This window comes from Alligator mississippiensis, chromosome 16 (assembly GCF_030867095.1).
Source record: "Alligator mississippiensis isolate rAllMis1 chromosome 16, rAllMis1, whole genome shotgun sequence".
Classification (NCBI taxonomy): domain Eukaryota; kingdom Metazoa; phylum Chordata; order Crocodylia; family Alligatoridae; genus Alligator; species Alligator mississippiensis.
In genome coordinates this window covers 4,632,667-4,652,712 of record NC_081839.1, presented here as the reverse complement: position 1 = coordinate 4,652,712, position 20,046 = coordinate 4,632,667, and the positions used below count along the sequence as shown (strand labels likewise).

Below are 20,046 nucleotides of genomic sequence, written 5' to 3'. Positions count from 1 at the left end.
GAGTTGTAGCTGAGCACACCGGCCCGATTCTGGTTTCACAGCGGTGCAATCAGGACTGGTTTCATACATCTGCACTAGTCTACCACCGGTGCGAGAGGGGAGCCAGCCGCAAGGACTGCAGGATTTGAGCCCCTTCCGTCTGCATTACCAGCACCCCATGTAGCGGTTTCACCTTCTCCCTTTCTGGTTTAATCCTCCAACTCATTTTCTACCGCTAGTGCCTTGGCTTTGCCGAGCACCGGCTTGTCCGTTCCACTTGTGCGTCTAGCTGGTTTGGCTTTCTAGTTCAGCTGCACTGTGGCATTTGGGCTGCAAACTTTCAATGGCGAGGGATGCTGAAGGTAAAGCAGGATTTGCTTTCCTCTGATCTAGTTTTTAATCAACTGAAAACTCTTCTACTAATAAAGATTAGTTTTGGCCTGGTCTTTCACATCACCTGCTGCCCTCTGCATTTGGGGCCTAACGTGCTTGGAGGGCTCCTTTAATGAATCAAATCAGACTTTCCCAGATTTACTCTCTCCCATCCCTAAAACAACGATTTCGATGGAGTGACTTCCCTCGGGGAGGGTGGGTGGGGGTCGGGTCCCGGTCTCCCAGACCTGGCTAGCCACGCAAAATAATGCAGAGCATGTCAAACAATCAACCAAAGCAACAGACTTGAAAACAAAAAAAAAACCAAAATAAATCAAGCCATTAATTTCAAACGAAAGATCCATCAAAAAGGAAATCAGAACAAAACACCAGCGCTCTACCAAGCGGCTCCTTTGGGGACATTCCCAGGCTCTTTACCTACCTTCCATGCTTCAACTGCTAACTTATAAGACTTTCTTACGAGAGAACAAAAGAAACTGAGCTACAAGGCCAGACCGCTGCTCCTGGTGGGTTTCTGCATGTAGTTTTGCTTTTCGGAGGCTGTTCAGTCCTGACTGTCACCAGCTCCTCTGCTCTAAGCTATTCCCAACAGCTCCCCTGGGCCCCCGGATGTTGGTCATGAGAACACTTGTCCCTGATCTGTCCTGTCTCTGGCAAGATGACGATACCCAGACCGCAGCGTGGGGTGACAGTGCTAACAGTCCCCGCGCCTCTCGCCTGCCTTGCCTTAATGGAGCTCGGTTTCCCCCTAAATATGCCAGTGCATTGCACCCTTCCATGTGTTAGAAACATTTAAGACCCTTTCTACTACTGGCAAGGCTAAGCAGTCCCCAGATGCCTCCGATGACCTCCCCCCTGCACCTAAAAATCAGCCCCGGGGGACGGTGGCATCAAAACTTCCTTCACTCCTTCGCAGTCCAGCTGAAGCCACAAGGGATGAGAAACCCACTGCAGAGAGCGTCTGACCCGACCTACCCTTTCCATCCTGAGCCTAAGGCTGCAGAAACTCCTAACGAAAGCCCCAGCAAGCAGAGCACCGAGCTCCAGCTGGCACTTGGGTTCACTGTTTCCATTGGCAGCTGCTGTGCCCGGGATGCTCACTCACTCACCCTCTACACTCCAGCACAAGGACCTGCCAGGTGGCCCCGGAGCGAGACCTCCTTTCGGTTGCGTTTGCAGCACTTTCTCTGGTTAAAAGGGAGCGGGGGGGCCCGGAGGTGCCCGTGCCCCGCACCGCTCACACTGACCACAGCACCTGGATGAAAACAGCCACCAAGTGCTGGCTGGCCGCAACTGGAGACGCCTCTTTGGAGTTCATGGCACTGTGAGTTTCCTTCACAATCCAGCCCAACCTGCATGAAACTGGACACGTGCGTGCGAGACTGAGCGAGTGTGTGTGTAAGGCACAAGTGATGTGTGCTCCCCTCGGCCCTGCGAGCTGCGTGCGATGAGCAAAGCAGCACCCAAAATGTGGCTCTGAGGCACTGGGATTTACCTCTGCACCAGATCCTTTGTCTGCGCTAGGATCCCGGGCGGAAGAGCTCACGGGTTCGTCATAAAGCTTTTTTATTACTAGCAGCCCCATCCACACCTCCCGCGTGAGTGCCCGCCGTGGGATGCTGTGCGTGCGGAGAAGGAGGCAGTGACAGGGTGGACTGTATTTGTGAATCTGCTTGAGACCAGCCAGTACTCACCTGAACTGCATCTTTTACATGCTTTAAGTTGACTGTCCAAGCCACAAGAATGACCCTTACTGACCTCGTACAGGACGTTTTTAACCCTTTAGGTACCATAGACTTTGGATCGATTTATTGCACTCATGACTCTCTTGGGACGAGAGGAGAAGGATCAGAGCAACCGGGAGGGGGAACGTCCCCTCTTAGGAAGGAGCAGACAGAATGAAATCCCCACCCTGGCTCCTTTGCAACCTGTGCGCCTACCCTCCTTCCTGTCCATCCTGCCTGATGACACACACGAGAAATTTCTGAAGGGGGAGAGTGGTGAGAAACCCCAGGGGCTCTGCCGCTAGGTTGCCAAAGGCACCGTTTCTTCCGCACACACGTCTCTGGTACTTGAAGAGTTAAAACCCAGCTACTTCAAGAAGAAAAAGATACTTTACCTTTAGTTTAATGGATTTTAACTTTGGTTATGATGCTCGGGAGAGCCACCCTGGCAGAGATGTAGAGGGGGCTGTGCAAGGGGTACATGCAGGAGGGGTGATGCTGGCTCTGTGGGCATGAGCATGGCAACTGAGACTGGGAGGAAGATGCAGAGAATGCCACGGCAGGCCACGAGCAGGAAGGCTCTAGGGATGTGAGGATGAGATGCAGTCATGGCGTGAAACGGCCCGGCAAGAGAGAGAAAAAGAGAGAGATCAGGGAGCTGGTTTCACGGGCCTAGGAAGGGAAAGGCATGCAGGCAGAAACACAGGCAAGCAGACAGACAGATGGACAGGAGAGAGAGAGAGAGAGAGAAAGAGAGAGAGCACGAGCCATGGAGCAGGCCAAGGAGGAGCTGAACAGAAAAGGGGCTGCAGAAGGAAGACACAAAAGCCTGTCCCGAGCCAGAAGATCTGCGAGCCGAAGAATGCCGCCCGGACGGGGAGAATTGACTCGTTCCTCCAGCAGCCAGCCAGGAAAAAATGTTTCACCACATTACAAAATACTGACAGCTCCCAGCTGAGGTTCTTAAGAGCATTCAATTAATGTCGCTAACAACTGGGCCAATGCAGCCAAACTACAGAGAATCGAATTAGGCCTCATTCTGGGCTCGCGCCAGGATAAAAACCATTCCCGCCTCCCCCGTGCCCTCTCCTTGTCACCCTTTGGGGGAAACCTCCTAGCTCCTAGAGCCAGTCCCCTCCCTCCACCCCCAACCTGCATGTACCCAACCAGAGAGCACAGGCTTGAAATCTTCTCCCCTCTCCATCCCTCCCCGCGGCACCAGAAGGAAAAGCTCTTGCAAAACCAAAGACGAGTTAGGAAAAGTTTCGATGCCTATCTTTTTGCCATTCACTCATTATTTCTCAGTGCTGACTCCCTGTAATGGCGTCAACCTGGATCAGAGTTGCAAATTCAAGAAAAGTTGGGTTGTTGTTGGCTTTTTTGGAGGGGGTTATAGGTTATCTATATTTTAAAACATTTGAAGGAGTAACGGAAACCATCTCTGAACGGACCGGAGACCTGAGCAAGCCCCAGCGAGAAATTTTGTCCGAGGCAGAGACGCCGATGCTCCTTTTCTTCCTGCTTGCAGGAGAGGGGGAAGGAAGCAACACTGGGCACGGGAAGGCAAGGCAGGCCGCCCAGCTCCCGCTTGTTAAGGACTCGGAGAGATGGGAGCGCTCTCTCTCCTCACGCTGGCCAGAGCCATTTCTGAGTTAGTTTTGCTCGCGGCTAACTCCAACCTGCGGCCGAGTGATTTAGTAGAGATGAGAGGAGACAGAAAACACAAAGAACAGCTGCCACAGCCACTCATGCAGTGAAAAAAAACACCTCGTTTAAAAGCAAAGATCTGTGAAAAGCCCAGGTTGAAATATTGCCGTCCAGGGTTGGCCATCCCCAGGGCAACAGCGAAGGGAGACAATCCATTAAACTAAAACCAGCATGTTTTGGTGACGTACGCTCTGCCCCGGTGTCGTTAGCACCCCCCCCTCGACTGTGACGTGGCCCGTCTCCAGCACTGGCTCCGGAGAGCAGGCCGTGTTCCCGCGGGCTATGAAGTCATTTATGAGCAATGAGGCGGGGGCTGCTTTCCCCGAGACCGATGACAACGTTGGTTTTATTAATTGCCGCCTTTTATCCCCCGCCCTGCCACTCACAAACCTCTTGCTGAGAGCGCTTTCAAAGCAAGCCGCGTCCCTCTGCCCCCCCAGCCCCGACCCCGAGCCGTGAGCTCCTGCTCGGTTGCTGCTTGTTAACGAACCAGACCATAGATAGCCTCATGGGGAGGGGGGTGGGAAGCCATCCTCACTGAGCATGTTCAGCGTCAAGGGCCCGTGGGACATGCTCAGCTCGCTCCGACGAGCTGCTCACGTTCCCTGCTCTCAAATGCACGGTGCTAACTTGCACCCTCCGAGAAGCGGGGGTCCTCCAGCCCCAGCGCCCAGCACCAGACTCGCCCTCTCTTCCCCGCAAGTAACCCTAGATGCTTCATCCTCTGCCGAGGGAACGGGGCCACGTACAGCTCACGGACTCCCCCAGTTCCATACCCCTGCGCCCACCATCTCTGGCTCCCTGACTGTCTTCCCGTCAGAGAAGGGTGGGAAAGGAGAGACACCTACTAGACTGCAGGGTGCGCTCCCGGACCTCCGGGGTGAAGGCCCCCAGGCCCAGATCTGAGCGGGCAGCCAGCCGGAAGACATACTCAGTGTTGGGCTTCAGGTTTTCCACCATGAACAAGGTCGCGGGATCGAAGGTCTTCGACACCTGGATGTGGACAAGGGGGAAGAGGAAATAAAACCAACAAACAAGGAGCAGCAGCAGCAGAGACACCCCGAAATGACAGCGCTCTGCTTCCCCCAGCTCTCCTGCAGTCCCTCCGCGGACAGAGGGCCATTGATGTCCCGGGGGTAACGAGGCACAGGGGTCGTCCGGCAACCGCACGAGGTCCTCTCAAGACTTACCTCCCTACTGTGGTCTCCTTCCCGGAAGAGGAGGTCGTACTTCACTATGATCTCCTGACGGGGAGGGCTCCACGACAGCAGGATGCTGGTCTCGGTCTTAGCTTCTGCTCGGAAATTCATCGGCTGCCCAGGAACTGAGAATGGCAGAAGAAGCACCCGCCGGGTGGGGAAGGAGGGCAGAGGAGGAGAAGGGAGATAGATGGAGACCTGGTTGACTTGGCCCTTCACAAGATTCCCACCTCTCCTTCAAGGTGTGTCCACGGGAGACAGCTGGGGTGCAAAGTCCTAACCCGCGAGGGATGGAAGGTCTTTATTCACCCAGCAGGGCCACGAGAGTGGCTGGTCTAGAGTACTTGCAGACCAAAGAGGTCTCCTGGACTCAAGGGGTCCGTCAGCCCCGGGGCAGGACGCAGCTCTTTCCATTAGGCCCCCCGGTCAAGAGCTAGAGTTCTCCACCCCCACGTGACCAGGACAGGGCTAAGACCCTCTTGTTGGGAAAGCAAATTCCCTTCTCCACTATACAAAGGCCTGTGGATTCGAGCCTGGAAGAAAGCTCCCAATTACAAGGGGAGGAAAAATGATCCATTGCAGGAAGGAAAGAACAAAACCTTCCTTTCATTCAGTGCCCTACATAGGAAAGGGCATTCTGGCCGGCATCACGCGGATGGGGAAACCCAATTCCCACTTGGCCTAAAACCTCTCCCAGGCGTCCACCAGAGCAGGTCTTTTTTACCCTGGGCAGGAGGCAGACAAAATAATGCTCCACACACCTACAGCTCTCTGGATCGCAGTGTTTGGGGGATGACACCTAAGCTTCACCACAGCCTTAGAGGTGGAGAAACCGAGACACTGAGATACCACGGTCAAGGAGAAAACAGACTCCTGTCTTCTACTTGCCTACTAGACAGGACTCAGGAGTCCTAATGCCCAGGTCCTCTGCTCCAACCACTACATAAGAGTTTCCTCCCTGCACAGTTGCTTCTATTCAAACCATAGATGTCTTGCAAAAGGGAGATGCTCTGGGGAGAGCCAGGGGCATAACAGCATCGCTACACCGCAAGTCAGCTAGCCACCCCTCCCTCCTGGGAGCATCTACCACAGCTCGGCGCGTCTGCACCTACGCGGGGTCTGAACTCACCTCCTTGCTGTGTTTTAACCTGGATGGGGTCAGACAGAGGCCCATCTCCCACGGACGTGAAGGCCAGGACCCGGACGGTGTAGGTCTCGTCCTCCAGGAGGCTGCCCACTGTGGTCAAGAGGCTGTCGTCCATGTTGTGCTTCTGCCAGTTGCTGACGGGCTGATCCGGCTCCATGGTGTAATACACCCGGTAGCCGCGGATCTGCCCGTTGGGCTCCACTGGCTCTTCCCACTGGATGATCATGGTGTTGCTGCTCAGCATGCGCCCCTGGACATTGCGCGGAGCGCTAGCCGGCGCCTGCTCCCCAGTGCGGGTCACCACAGACTCGCTGGGAGGCCCCTGCCCAATGCTGTTGACCGCTGACACCCAGATCTCATACTCCGAGTTGGGGCTGAGTCCCCCGATGCTGTAGCGGGTGGTGGTGATGTCCTCTTTGATCTGGTAAGGGCCGTCCTGGCTCTTAGACTTGTACTCGATGACGTAGTAGGACACGGGATCGGGGTTCCCAGAGTCCCACGTGATGGTGATGCTTGTTGCAGTGGTCTCTGTTACCATAGGTGTCCCAGGAGCCTTAGGGAGTGCTGAGAATTGGGAAGAACAGTCGCTTTAAAACCATATGCTAAAACGGTGCCTAATTGGCTTGTTAGGGCTCCACAAGCCGTCGGCAGCACACGCATCGCGGCGCGGCTGTTCCGTAAAGTGCTGCTGAAATATTATGAACCTAGTTACGCTCTTTATTACCCTCCTTAAACTGCTCCATCAAAAGAAAGTGTTCAACTAAACATCTGGAATCGTTAACGCAGGCTTCAACTGTACATCCACCAGCTCGCACCGCACCACACCGCACCGGGGCTTCGCTCGCAGCTCCAGGAGAGCGGGTGGAAACATCTCGTTCCGTATCGCTACCTGCCCTTATGTGGAAGCTGCTGCCTCGCTCTGCAGCGGTGGCGTGCAGCCGCTGCATGGCTTCCTCTAGAGCAGGGGTGTCAAATCCACCCGGGGCCCCCGGCCAGATCCGGATGATGGGGCTCCTTGCGGGCTGGATCCCGCCCGGGGCATGAGGGCTGCTGCGGTGGCGGGGGCCCAGGGACCAGTGCAGGGTATAGCAGGGGCAGGAGTGGTGCAAGGTCTGGTGGGTGTGGGGGCAAGCCAAGTTCATTGCTGATGGTCATGACTTATGGGGCCAAAGGGCCCAACTTCTGGTGCCCTCTGGTAGCCCAGTGGGCCGGAGAGAAAGGCTCTGCAGGCCAAATCCAGCCCGCAGGTCGTACGTTTGACACCTCTGCTCTAGCCATGCAGGCTGCTCTTTCTACATCTAGAAAGCTCAAAGAGCATAGGCCTGTTTTGGCTCTTCAGGCTTCTTTGCATCCTCTTTCTCCAAGGACGCGCTCTAGCCCAGGGGCTGTCCTTATAGGCAAGCTCTGGACCCTGTTGTCCTGTCTGCACTTCCTGAGTTGGATGCTCTGACAAAATGGGATCTATTTTCTTTCCATCCCCGCTCCCAGCTCCATGTGAAAGCTCCCTCCCCAAATCCCTCGTGGAAGGTGTCAGTGCTCAGAGCAGACACCAGCTCAACCCAGAGTTCAGTAGTGACCCACCCGCACGTCAGGACCTGCTTAAAGATATCACCTGCCCTCCTCTTCAGGATCACTAGCCTGAAGCTGGAGCTCCTTCACTGGGGCAACACAGGATGCTTCTCCGAGGCACCCGGACTAGGCTCTAGCGCGAGGGACTACAGGCTAGAAGCAGGCAGGTCCTCAGGGCCTGCTCTGACTCCTCCAACTCTGGAACAAGAGAAGGGAGCAAGTCCCTTGGCTGCTTGCAGATGTCCACAGATTGGGCGGCCAGCCCCACATCCCAGCACTGGTAATGCATATGCAGGGGTTTGAACCTCAGTGTCCTAAATAAAGGCAACTCCGAAGTCAGGGAAAGCCCCAAGCCAGCGATGGGAATGGGCAAAGCCTTTGGCTTTGCATTTATTGGGGATTTCTTTGAGTCTTGGCATATCCAAGCACCCATGCACTCATGAACACACTCGCATGCCTGCATACACACACATGCGTGCACATTCCTGTCCATGCACCCACGCACCTATTTGCTCACACTGGCTTAGACTTGCACACGCAGTCCCTGGAAGTCATGCCCCCACATGCTCACACCACGTTCATCGCTTCTCACGTGCACGTACGTGCATGACCACATGCCTACATGCACGACCATGCCTCCACACACTCCCATGCATGGTCATACAACCGTGTTCTCATCTCGTGCACACATACATGTATTCCTAAAGGCATGCGCGAATGCCAGGTCCTGCCGTCTCGTGCGCATTCATGCACATTCCCCCATGCTCACGTCTGACCATGCGCACACATGCATGTTCACAGAAGCTACACGCTCACTCGCACACGCATGCTCACGCTCTCTTACATTTCACCGTGATCTGGGCCACAGCCTCTATGACTCCCAGGCTGGACATGGCCACGCAGGTATAATTGGCCGAGTCCTTGACATCGGTGAGCTCTAGGACATTGCGGCCCACCGGCATGTCATCTTCCGGCGTCAGGTCCTCTGCGCCCTGCATCCATTTTACATAGGGCATGGGCGAACCCACTGCCACGCAGGTGATGTTGACGTTGCCCCCGGGCATGATTTCGTGGCTGACGGGCAGGATGGAGAAGCGCGGGGCCACCCGGCGAACTGCGGATGAGACGCACAGAGGTAACAGAAAAAAAAGAAACGGAAAGGGGGGGGGGAAAAAAAAGAAAAAAGAAGAAAAGAAAGAAAAAAAGAAAAAAGAAAGACAAAAAGGGGAGAAAAAGAAAAAAAGAGCAGAAGATAATTTAAATATAGATGGGGGTTGTGGTTACGATATTTTTCCTTCATTAAAAAAACAAAATGAAACCAATATAAAAAAACCAAACAAATCAAAAACCAAACCAAAAAAATCAAACTTCAAATAAATGTTACTTCACAAACAATATAGAGAATATAGACATAAAGCGATATTTCATAGCAACAGGGTTCCATTGATCAAGATTAGACCCATCACAGCACAGATAAATACACAAAAATTTATTAGCAATTTCTCATCTTTACTGACAAGAGCTGGCTTTATGCGCATCGAAAAGTCTCCTCCACAGCTTCCGGGGCCCCAGCTCCCCGCTCCGTGTCCCCAAATGCCTGCTCCTCCCCTTGTCTTTTGGGTCCGATTCGTCCCTTCCGCCGCCTCCTCCCATGGACATCCGGGACGACCCCCACCACCGGGTTTTCCTTGCAAGCGCCTCCCCTTCTCCAAAGGGGTTTGTGCCCTCGGACAGGACCGCTCTCACACCAGCGGGCTCTCGTTTCCAGCAGGTGTGGAGGGAAACGGAGAAGGAAGAGGTGGTGGTGGGGGGGAATTGGGTCGGGAGGGGGAAGAAGCAGCTTCCACGAATCTGTCTTTGTTGGAAAGGCCTTCAACCGGTGGAGACCTGGAGAGGGGGGGAGGACTCAGGGAGAGATGCAGAAGGCGAAAAAGAGATCCTTCCCCAATCTCCAGAGACACCCACCTGCAAGGCAAAGAGAGGGGGAGACGGGGTCCCCAGAGCAGGCTAGAATTTAGTCCGTGTTTGTGCATGTGTGCGAACCGTCCAGGAGGAGGCAGCCCCCCCTGGAGCGACACCGGAAAAGATGAGAAACTCTAATGAAATTTTTGTGGTTTTCGGGTATAGAAACCCTAACGAAGCCTCTTTAAGATCTGACACGGTTCCATCGATAGATGCAGCTCTCAGAGTCACAAACATCATGCAAAATAGGTAAAAAAGAGAGAGAAAGAGAGAGAGAGAGAGAAAGAGAGAGAAAGAGAGACAGGGACAGAGAGATAGGAAAATGCAGAGGAATATAACTTATGGGCTGCTAGCAAATGCCCACATGAATAGTGGAGAAAAAGAGAGAGAGGAAGACAAGGAGGAAGAGGACAGGGGGAGAGAGAGAGAGAGAGAGAGAGAGAGAGAAAGAGAGAGGGGGGTGGGGAGGGGGAAACCCACTTTAATGCTGCATACTTTTTCTAGCTGATGTGACCCAATGTGGTGGCTCACATTGTCACATCTCAGCCCTGGCGGAATAATAAATAGAATAGAATTAATAATAATAAGAAAAACGAGGTAATGAAACTTGAACGTTGAGAAAACAGTGACATGTTCTGTGCATCTCCTTAGCAGAGAGGTGGATGCAGCTTCCAGACCTTACACAATAAGAACATGGACGCAAAGGAGAGGGCGCCGTTTCTGTGGCTCCATTTTCTGAAGGGACTGGGACTGGACGGAGGGACGAGGCGGGGGCTTTCCTAGCGGACCAAGTAAGGAGAAGGGACGAGTGAGCAAGGCCAGCTGAGAGACTAACTCAGCTCCTGGCTTTTCACAACCGTCCCAGACCCAAGGGCTGCTGCTAGAGAAGGGATCTACACCAGCTGTTGTCAGCATGATTCCCATGTCTCCGTGAGCCCCCACCTGTGCTAGACGCCCCCCCATTATTTCACTGAGCCTGCAGGTTTGTCTGCCACTGCAGTCAAAGGTGCAAGTGCAGCTTGTGTGGACACACCTGACCTGGCTGGAAGTCGGCTTGGGCGCCGAGAGCCGCACAGCCACGTGTCTCAAACGCCGAGCAAGGTGTCGGGAACAGGGATGCTGCTGGGAAAGGCTCTCTCTTCCGAGGGGAATGACTGCACAACCACGGCCTGCCCTGCCACGGGGAGGATGAACAAGGTTTCAGTGAACTACCACCTTCCTGCACTGGCAGCACAGCCGGGTCCCCGTCTGACTGGAGAGCCCTCCTCTCCATGCCTGCAGTACTGCCGTCTATGCAGGTAGCATGCACCCACCTGCTTCATACTCCTAAGCGTTCGTTTGTTAGGGGTGCCTAACACCCCTCCTATTGCTTTGCTCTACTATGGCTAGTTCCCGTATTTCCCGGCTTTGCTGGCTGCTGCGTGGGGCTGGGAGGAAAGACTGAGTGTAGTTTTGCTAAGAGGTTGGATAATGGATTTTTTTAGGATGGTTTGGATAGGGATGATCCTGCCTCAGGCAGGGGGTTGGACTAGATGACCTATAGAGGTCCCTTCCAGCCCTGCTTTTCTATGATGCTATGATTTAGGAACAGAATTTGAACCAGGCTGTTGCACCCTACAAGGGAGACAGTGGGGGTGTCTGCACGTGCATTTACGCTGGCTTAAGTTTACTGCACAGTCAGTTGCCGCAAAGTAATCAGGAATAGGCCGTCTACACGTGCAGGCGTTAAAGAGCATTAACGCTGTGTGGACTGACTTGGGACTAAAGTTAGTCCCAAGTCAGTCCACACACACGGTGTTACTGGGCTGTAGTTTCATGTGCAGGTGTTAAAGTGCATTAACTGTGGACGTGCAGTCGTTAAAGCGCATTAACTGTGGACTGACTTGGGACTAAAGTTAGTCCCAAGTCAGTCCACACACACGGTGTTACTGGGCTGTAGTTTCATAGTTGGTCGGGTCGGAAGGGACCTGAACAGATCATCAAGTCTGGGCAGGAACATCTACACGTGCGTTACTGCGCAGAAACTAATTGGGCATAAATTTGATACCGGCACGATGCAGGTATCAAATTTAAGCTCAAGTCAGTGTTATGACTGCGCAGGACAGGTGTGCGCACGTAGACATGTGCCCGTACTGTGCAGTAGTTTTGGTTACTGCGCACGTGTAGACGCAGCCAGTGAGGACCTCTGCTGAGCAGTTGCTCAGTCTCAGCCCACACCACAATAACCATGGGTTATTAGCACCATCAGAAACCTCTTGCTGGGCTCCCTCCCCAGTGCCATTGCCATTGGCTAATGACAGTCACCTTTTACCCAGCTCCCTTCACAACCGAAAGGTCAGAAACCGCTCCCCTGAGATGGGATTCAATGGGAAAAGCAACTTCTGCCCTTCCCTGCAACCCCACAAGCGAGCATCTCCACCTCAAGCAGCACCCGTGGACCAGCCCTTAGTGTGGGGGCAGAAAGCCTCGGGGGACTTGATGTAGGGGAGATCCTGGGTACAAGGGTGGGGGATGCGTCTCCCTACCTTGATGTCATGGAGAAAGGTATACGGCATGGGAGGCATAACCTCACCTAGACACTGGTGCTTGGAGATGGGTCCCTACCTAGACACAGAGAGATGGTGGGAGTGTATAAGCCCTCTCGGACCCTGGTTCTGGCTAGGAAAGTTGGCCAAGACACAGCCACATTGCCCACCGTGACTTCAAAGAGGAGAGGCAGGGCCTCTCTCCGGCCGGGCCAGGGTCGAGGAGAAGTGTGTGCCAGCAGTGGCTGGGGGCAGATGGGACAGGAGGTCTCAAGTGCCCAGACCCTGGCTGGGGTAAACTGGCAGTGTCTCCCATTGGGCTGACATGGCCACGTGTGCAAGGGCGGTGCTGGCCCCTGCAGGATGGCTGGACGTGCCCCGGCTACCGGTCTCATCCTTCTTTTCACTGCGGCCGGGTTTCTCAGCTTTGACGGGAGCCGAAGCCCAGCCATTCCCCCGACGCCGGCAGCATTTCAGAAAATGGAGCCACGTGAAGACTGCGCTAGTCACATCTGAGACAAGATGGAGAGAACTTGAAAAGAAACAAGTGGGGTCACATGCAGACAAATCTGGGGTGGGATGAGTCTCCTGAGGAGGGGGCTGATACGTAACTCCCTGGGGGAGGTGGGGCAGGGGGAGGCGAGGAGAAATGGGGAGACATACACTGACGGACAAGATCCGGTCAGCAAACAGCATCAACAGCAACAAACAACGGCAAGGTGGGATGCAAACACGGAGTTGTCATGGAAACAGAACAAGACACGTTAAGTCAAACGGAAGTTAATTAAAAGAAAAAGAACAGAAAAAAGGAAGGAAAAGAACAAACCAGAATTTCAACAACTGAAAAGCATTGTTCAATGGGCAGCAGTGCTGAGAATCGGAGTCTGAAGGGAACCAACCCCTAACGCCGGCTTGCTCGTTGGCACGGGGGAGGATGGGGATCATCTGCTCACAAAACACAAGCCTGCGCCCTGCCCCGCAAACACCCCCCATCGCTCCGCTTTTCAGGTCAGGCCTTTGGGGCCTCAGCTTGGCATCGTCGCTCGGCTCCTGGAACGGCGCTGCCAGGCTTTGCAGAAAAGGAGGCAAAGAGGAAGTCCTGATGCCAAGGGGACAATTAGGAAGCAGGCTGGCAGTGATGGCTGGGAGCTGCAGCCCTCCTGGGGCTGTATCCTGGTTTAAAAAAAGCTTCACAAGGACGCACACACACACACACGTGCACACAAGCCCGGGCAGTGAGAGTGCCACCTGCATTAGTGCGGGAGTCCCTGCACGCAGGCCTGGGAGGACTCAGGGCAGTGACAAGAGAGTTTCCCATAATGAGAAACGCTCAGCGGCCCATTGCAATAGGTCTGCTAAGGGCCTGGGCAGCGAGCGAGCCTTCCTCCAAACCATCTTGCTGCTATTTATTTTAATAGCCGACCTGCTACTATTTGAGTGTTGACATGAGATTGCACAAACTGCGATGCTCCAGGTCAGCTTCTAGGTCAGAGCCTTGGGGAAGGAAGCTTGAACGGCAGCAGAGAGACTGAATTGAGAGCTCTCGCAGCTCGCTCAGGCTGGAAGAAGGGATTCATAGACAGAAAAAATGCAACGGGAAGCCCCCGGTCCTGCTACCGGAGACACCTGCATGCTCGGGAAGTAAACCCCAAAAAGCAAGAACATCCCTCTGTGCAAAGAAGGGGCTGCAACTGGGGGTCTTCTAGAGACCATTAAGGCAACGATAGGTTTCTTCCAATCTTTACACCCCTTCCTTCTCAAAGCTGAGCCGTGTGTAGGAGTCTCACCTTGGCATAAACTATGTTCAGGATAAATATATAGTAGTCTCGTCCTTCCGGTCTACGCTCACCAAGCTTTACAAGTGTCATTTATTACCCCCAGGGCTTTTCCCAGCTTGCACTCACCAGGAGCATGACTCGCTGGGACCGACATGGGAGCCAGGGATGGGGTTACAGGGCTGGACTATCCTATCTGCTGGCTGCGCAGCACCATATAGCTAACCCACATCCTTGGTCCCCATGTGGGAGGCAGCTAAAAGGGGAAACAGTGCACAGCATCCTCCTTCTCCTCCTCCCCAAACAGACTGGTAGGCAGAGATGGGGAACACAGTCTTCCCTACAGGCATTCATCGCTCTGCCCTGTGATGCTATTTACAGTCAACTTCTCTGACTATAACCCCCACCCAAAAACCATTCAGCTTTGAGCAACAAGGGTGCAGGAGCTATCTGCTACCGCTGCTTGACTCTGCCGTGAATTGGGATCCAAACCTGGACGTGCTACTAGATCGCTCTCCAAGTGTTTTGCAGACTTCTGGCCTTCGGGGGAAGGTGAACAATGGAAACAGGTGGGCTAAGATTTATATTTGTCTCTTTTATGCTATTATAAGGCTCCCAAGCCAGGGAAAAAATCTCTCTGTTCTGGGTCTGTGCAACACTTACCATGACTGGGGTCCCTAGAGGTGCTGCCCAATGTGAACAGTAACAGTCATATGTCTCTCTCTTCCCCTTTCCAATGTGTGAAACCACTGTCAAACTTCTACTGGTTTTATGCAGATGCAGGAGACAGATGGAGATTCGGGATCCAAGCCTCCCCGAGCTCGCTGAGGATGTCTGGGATGGATGTTATGCTCTCCCTAGTTCCCCAGAAGCCCAGTTACATGACATCCACCACTCGCACACCCCCATACGCGCCGCTTCGATGACCAACAGCCTCTTGCAAGCACTTTTTAAAACAGGATACTGCTCCCACCGACAGCGCCCCGCAATTCTGGTTCTTTGGAGAGACTCCCTCTATGCCACCCTCCCAACGAGCTTGTTGCAAAGTGGCTGTCTTGTTAACTTTTTGTGCCTCAAAAGTTCCGTTTAACCTAAAATTCGTTAGAAACTTCACAAATAAACCAAGATCTACAGTTTTTACCTTCTGATGGGGCAGGTGAAGCTTGGTTTTGCTGCTTCTCCCTAATGCAGGGAGACTGCCCCAGGCTGTGTTCTGTGAGCAGTATTTCCAGTTAATTATTGCCATCAAGAGGTTATGATCCAATTTCCCCCGCCGCCCTCCCAGGTTAGAAAGACAACCTGAGGATCCAGGGGGGAGCAACACCGACATTTTCGAGGGAGCGAACATACAGACCTGGCTGGAAGAGACTCTGGAAGATCCGTGTTGGGTTTTGCAACACCGGAATAGCCGCCCTTACACCGTGCTCCCAGGACCGGTGAGAGAAGTCTGAGGACTGATCAATCAGTTTGCACGGAAGAAACCCACCGATTTCGCTTTCTGACCCCCGTCCAGATTAGCTCAGGGGCGCACCGTTAGGACAGGGCGAAGCAAGGGGACAGGGAAGGGACGCTAGACAAGGACCCGTCACTTCAAACCCCGATTCACATGAAACCGATTCGAAGAAACAAGGAAACAAAAAAAAAAAATTAAAACGAAAAGAAACTCGTGAAAGGAAAGTTAAAGAAATGAAGTGACTGGTGAAAAGCACCAAACAAAACCGAATGGCATTAACATTTTGACACTCAGCAAGCCGCTGCTCCAAATGAGGTGAGAAGGCGGACATTATCGGCCATTTTGGCGAGACAGGAGTCATTCCGTCTTACTCCAAAATGAGGACGGGGTAAGGGAAAGGGTGCCAAAATAATGTGCAGCCTCTACGTTATTAGTGAAGCTTAGATTACACCTGTCCTCCCCTCCCAAAAGGTCGCTTCTCCCTGCCCCCTGTGCTCTCCGTGCAGCCGCCTCTCCCTCTCTTTCTCTCTCTCTGTCCCTCTCTCTGCCCTCCCTTCTCCCTCTCCAAATCCAAATTGCAGGTTCGTTCTGTTGGGGTAAGGCTGGTTGGGTTCGGATTTCCGACCTCCGTCCCTCCAGAGGACAAGGAGTCTCCCCTCCTCCTGCCCAATCTCCTGCCTCATTTCTGCTGATGCTAAATTAAGAAAAGGACACCAATAAGGAAACCAGACCGTGATCTGGACTGGGACCGGAGGAAAAATTTGCAGTCGTTACCTTCCCAATCAGCGTGATTATTTTGCCACTTTCATAATGCGTCAGTCGAGTGACAGGCTGGCTGAACATCTCTGGTCTTTTTTAATTTTTCTTTTCCTTTTACACGATTGAATAGCAAGTCGTCTAAGCCCAATTGATTTCCAAGCAGCTCTGTTGCAGCTGCCGTAATATTAGATGCACGCTTTTTTTTTTTTTTAATTTGACAAGGTGTAATCTAATTTTTTTCCCCTAAAACAAAGAGAACAGCGATGCAAAAGGTGTAGGAGACACAGGCAGGCAGAGATTTCGAGATCAGTACAGCACAGTGTTCCTGCAAAGTGCCCTCTATAGATAGAGTTTTTGTTTCCAGTTGCGGTTCTTGGTGCCCTTGAGAAATCCTTCTGCAGAAACACAGCAAAGTCAGTGGTTTGCTTTTTTTTTTATTTTGGTTTTTTTTTTGGTTTAAACTCTAGAATTTCAGAGCTGAGGACACCCCAAACGTGTACAGGGCGCTCCCCCTTGCTTGGAGGCGCTAGGCGGGCCTGCGAGAGCAGGAGCGGTGCTCTGCAATGTGAATCGTCATTCCCCCTCCCTGAATTCCAGCATTGATGGGATTCTGGAAGATGGCATGAAAGGGGGTCTACGATGAGGTGGCGGTCTTCTCGCGGGGCACTACCTTCCCTTCCCCCCCACCCTTGATGGGAACTGGATTATATTAATGCTATTATGGCATGGATTTAAGATGCTCAGGATTTTAGAGTCTGTATGAGCATCCTGCTCCAGAGTCGCGCCCCGACGCTGCCCTTTCACTTCTAGAGGACGCCTGCAATATTTTCCCGTGAGCCACTATTGGAAGCGCAGGGATTTAGCAGCATTCTCCAGGCCTATCGAGGGGCATCGGTAGCCACGGGCCGCTCTCGTTGACTCGAGTCGTGCGTGACCCAAACTTGCCCACCTCTCTACGAAAGGGGGCAGCGATTATTTTTTAATTTATAAATAGTTTAATGCATTGGTTAGATGGTATTTCTCGAGTGACGCTGGGTTTCAGAGCGTCCAACCCATCTCCGAAACAAGCGGTTTTCTTCAAACCGCTTTAATGTGACTGTTACCTATTTAATCCCTGGCTTGCTTTCGTCTTTAGTCTCTTAGCAACTTGGTCTTTTCCTTGAACCCTGAAGAATATTTGGAACGTTCTCGGCAAAAACCGGATTGTAAGGCTAGACGGATTCACCCGAGTTTAGGGTTGCAAGGGACCTCGCGAGACCATCCCTGCTCCGGGCAGGAAAGAAAAATAACCCTAGTGTCAGCAGCCGGGCTGCTGCGCCAGAAATGATCTACTCTACGTATGTTGGAAGCAGCGGGGACACACATGCATTGTGCAGCCTTTTAAACACCTGCAGTTGCACCAGCCTTGCAAAGAGCAGAGCAACAGGATGAGTGGGGGGGGAAAGGGCTGGGGTTACCCCTACGGCACCGCAGCTGCTGAAGAGGCCACCAGCTGCCAAGCCTTAGGAAAGTTTTTGGAGATGCTCAGAGCTAAGCAATTAATTTCTCCCAAGACACAGAAGTGTACCGTGATAGCTTCGCATGTCCAGGGGTTGCTGAAGCCTTGCTCGTGGCATGCCCTGATGTGCCACCTGGCTTCCCTCATCATTGTTTTACAAGAAAAGGGCTTGGAGGGACTTCAGGTCCTAATATGTAATACTCCTTCTCGAGCCAAATAAGAGGCCGCTTGAATCAAGACGGTCTGTCATATGTCCGTGGCCCAATCTAGATTCTAAACGAGGACAATGGCAATCTGTTCTGTTTTATATTAGGCACGGCCCTTTGGCTTCAGGCACGCTATCGACCGGCAGAGCCTGGGATCTTTTGCTTTAGGCTCGGCTATGCTTTGGGGAAGTGACCGTCAGACGCAGATTCTGCCCTGGGTTTGTCTCTCAAAGGCAAATGGGCACGCCAGCCCATATGGCCGTGATCCAAACACTGTCAAGCTCCAAGACTCATTTCTCCCTATCCTGCCTGCGCTTGCAGACGTGCTTCCAAACTGTCCCTGCAGCTGCCCTGGGGTCAGCTCCAGCACGGTGGGATCCCCGTTAGCTACAAGGTGAAGAGGCACTCGGCTTTCAAACAAACTCCCCTTCCACCGTCATCATCCCAATTTTGCCGTGTGGAAGGCCTGAAACAAAGTCCACCAACTTCAATGGAAAGACCCCCCATTGACTTTGCTGAGCTTTGGATCATCCCCTTATTCATAGTCGCTAAGGGCCAAATGTGTGTCTAAGGAGGCAGACGCATCTGCAGGGATTTTCAAAAGTGCCTTAGCAGGGCAGCCTCCCTCCCCCCAATCCCAAATCAATGGACGCTCTTTGGTGCTTTTGAACATCTCTGCATTTTAGGTGCCTACCCTTTGAAAATCAGGTTTTAAGTCACAGAATATCCAAATATTCTTCAGTGATCCCAGGCCCTTCTGGAGCCCTGCTTCTACTTCCTCCACCGAGCCTCCTCTAGAAATACATCCTGCTTTCTCCGCACGGCCTCGGTAGGGCCTGAAGGAGCATCTCCTTAGAGACTTTAGCAGATTTGCAAGGGCTTGGATCACTGGGGCCATCAAATCTGACCGCCCGCTTAATGCTGGCCAGAGACCCTCACGTAGCCATCATTTCCACGGCCAGCCCATTAGCCCCTGGCTGAGTTTGGGTCTCAGGTAGATGTCCTGCCCCGATGTACTTGCCAAGCCTCACTCCACTGCCTGGTGCCCGCGTCGTTTTTAGCTTTATTTTATGGTGGTTATTATTGGAGCTTAAAAAAGGATTTAGGCCTAAGAGCTTCTCGGATCACCTTGGGTCCGTGTAACCTGCCACGCTGGAGAGCCGCCAAGCGATTCCACCCTTGGCAGGGCCAGGTGGGCACATTAGAAACATTTTTATCACGACCAAAATACATGCATCCATAAATAAAGTGTATAAAGCCCTTTTTAGTGCATCTAAGTCCTTACACTCATGCACCTATTCATGAAGGCAAATTCTGGCATTAGTGGCAATTGTAAGAGGGGCTGTTAGCCCTGGGGAGGAGGGAGGTGGGATGGGGACCTCTCATTTCAGGCTCTACCCTCTCTGCTGTTTTTTATAGATATTTTTATAGTGGACTTTTTGTTTTTTGGGAGGTGGGGGGGGGCAATGGTTGGAATTGAAAAAGCCACAGCTGGCCACTTCAGAAAGACGTGGGCAACAACGCAGCATTTCTGAGTGGTATTCTTGTACCTACGGGTGTCGGAGGGAAAAGAGGGGGGGAATTACCAGCACTGAGGGTCCGAGCACTGAAATCTCAGCATCTTAAGAGAAGGAGAAAGACAAACAGAGAGAAAGAGAGAGAGAGCGAGAGAGAGAAAGAGAGAGACAGATACTGTGTCCATACTGCACTGGATTTCTCAAAAAAAATCACACAGCTTTAAGACCTGTACGCTAGGAAAGCCACTGCCTGGTCTGGTATTGTGGAATAAGGCCTAGTGGGAAGGGGAGCTACGGACAGGGGAGGGAAGAGCAGTCTGGTTTGTAAAGGCCAAAGCCTCGGGGGATTATAGCACAGTACAAAACCTACCAGCCTGCTCTTCCCCGGGGTTGGCCGGGGGGGTGTGTGCATTGCAGAGACATTGGGGTGTATAAGGGATTAATGGGGGGGACGCAGGGGAGGGGAGCAAGGCTCTCGGGACAAAATTTCCCAACCAGAATATGCCGCTCGTCGGATGGCTTGTGGTTCACACGAGACTCGCCAAGCCAGCCTCCCTGGCCGTGCAGCCTACCCATGTCCCTTCGGAGAAAGAGGATCTCTCCTTTTTGGGGTCAGGTCCATGGTCCTGAAAG

The 20,046-nt window shown here is 52.9% G+C and overlaps 1 protein-coding gene across 19 annotated transcripts in view; it reads right to left on the bottom strand.

Moving 5' to 3' along the window:
- PTPRS (protein tyrosine phosphatase receptor type S) overlaps positions 1-20,046 on the bottom strand; it is a 199,905-nt gene that overhangs the window by 48,611 nt on the left and 131,248 nt on the right. For all 19 annotated transcript variants that reach the window (XM_059719988.1, XM_059719970.1, XM_059719972.1 and 16 more), the window contains 4 exons: positions 8,563-8,832; positions 6,132-6,713; positions 4,994-5,127; positions 4,652-4,796 (listed from right to left, as the gene is read on the bottom strand). In XM_059719988.1, the coding sequence (XP_059575971.1) occupies positions 4,652-4,796; positions 4,994-5,127; positions 6,132-6,713; positions 8,563-8,832 (1,131 nt within the window). The remainder of the gene's footprint in view (positions 1-4,651; positions 4,797-4,993; positions 5,128-6,131; positions 6,714-8,562; positions 8,833-20,046) is intronic.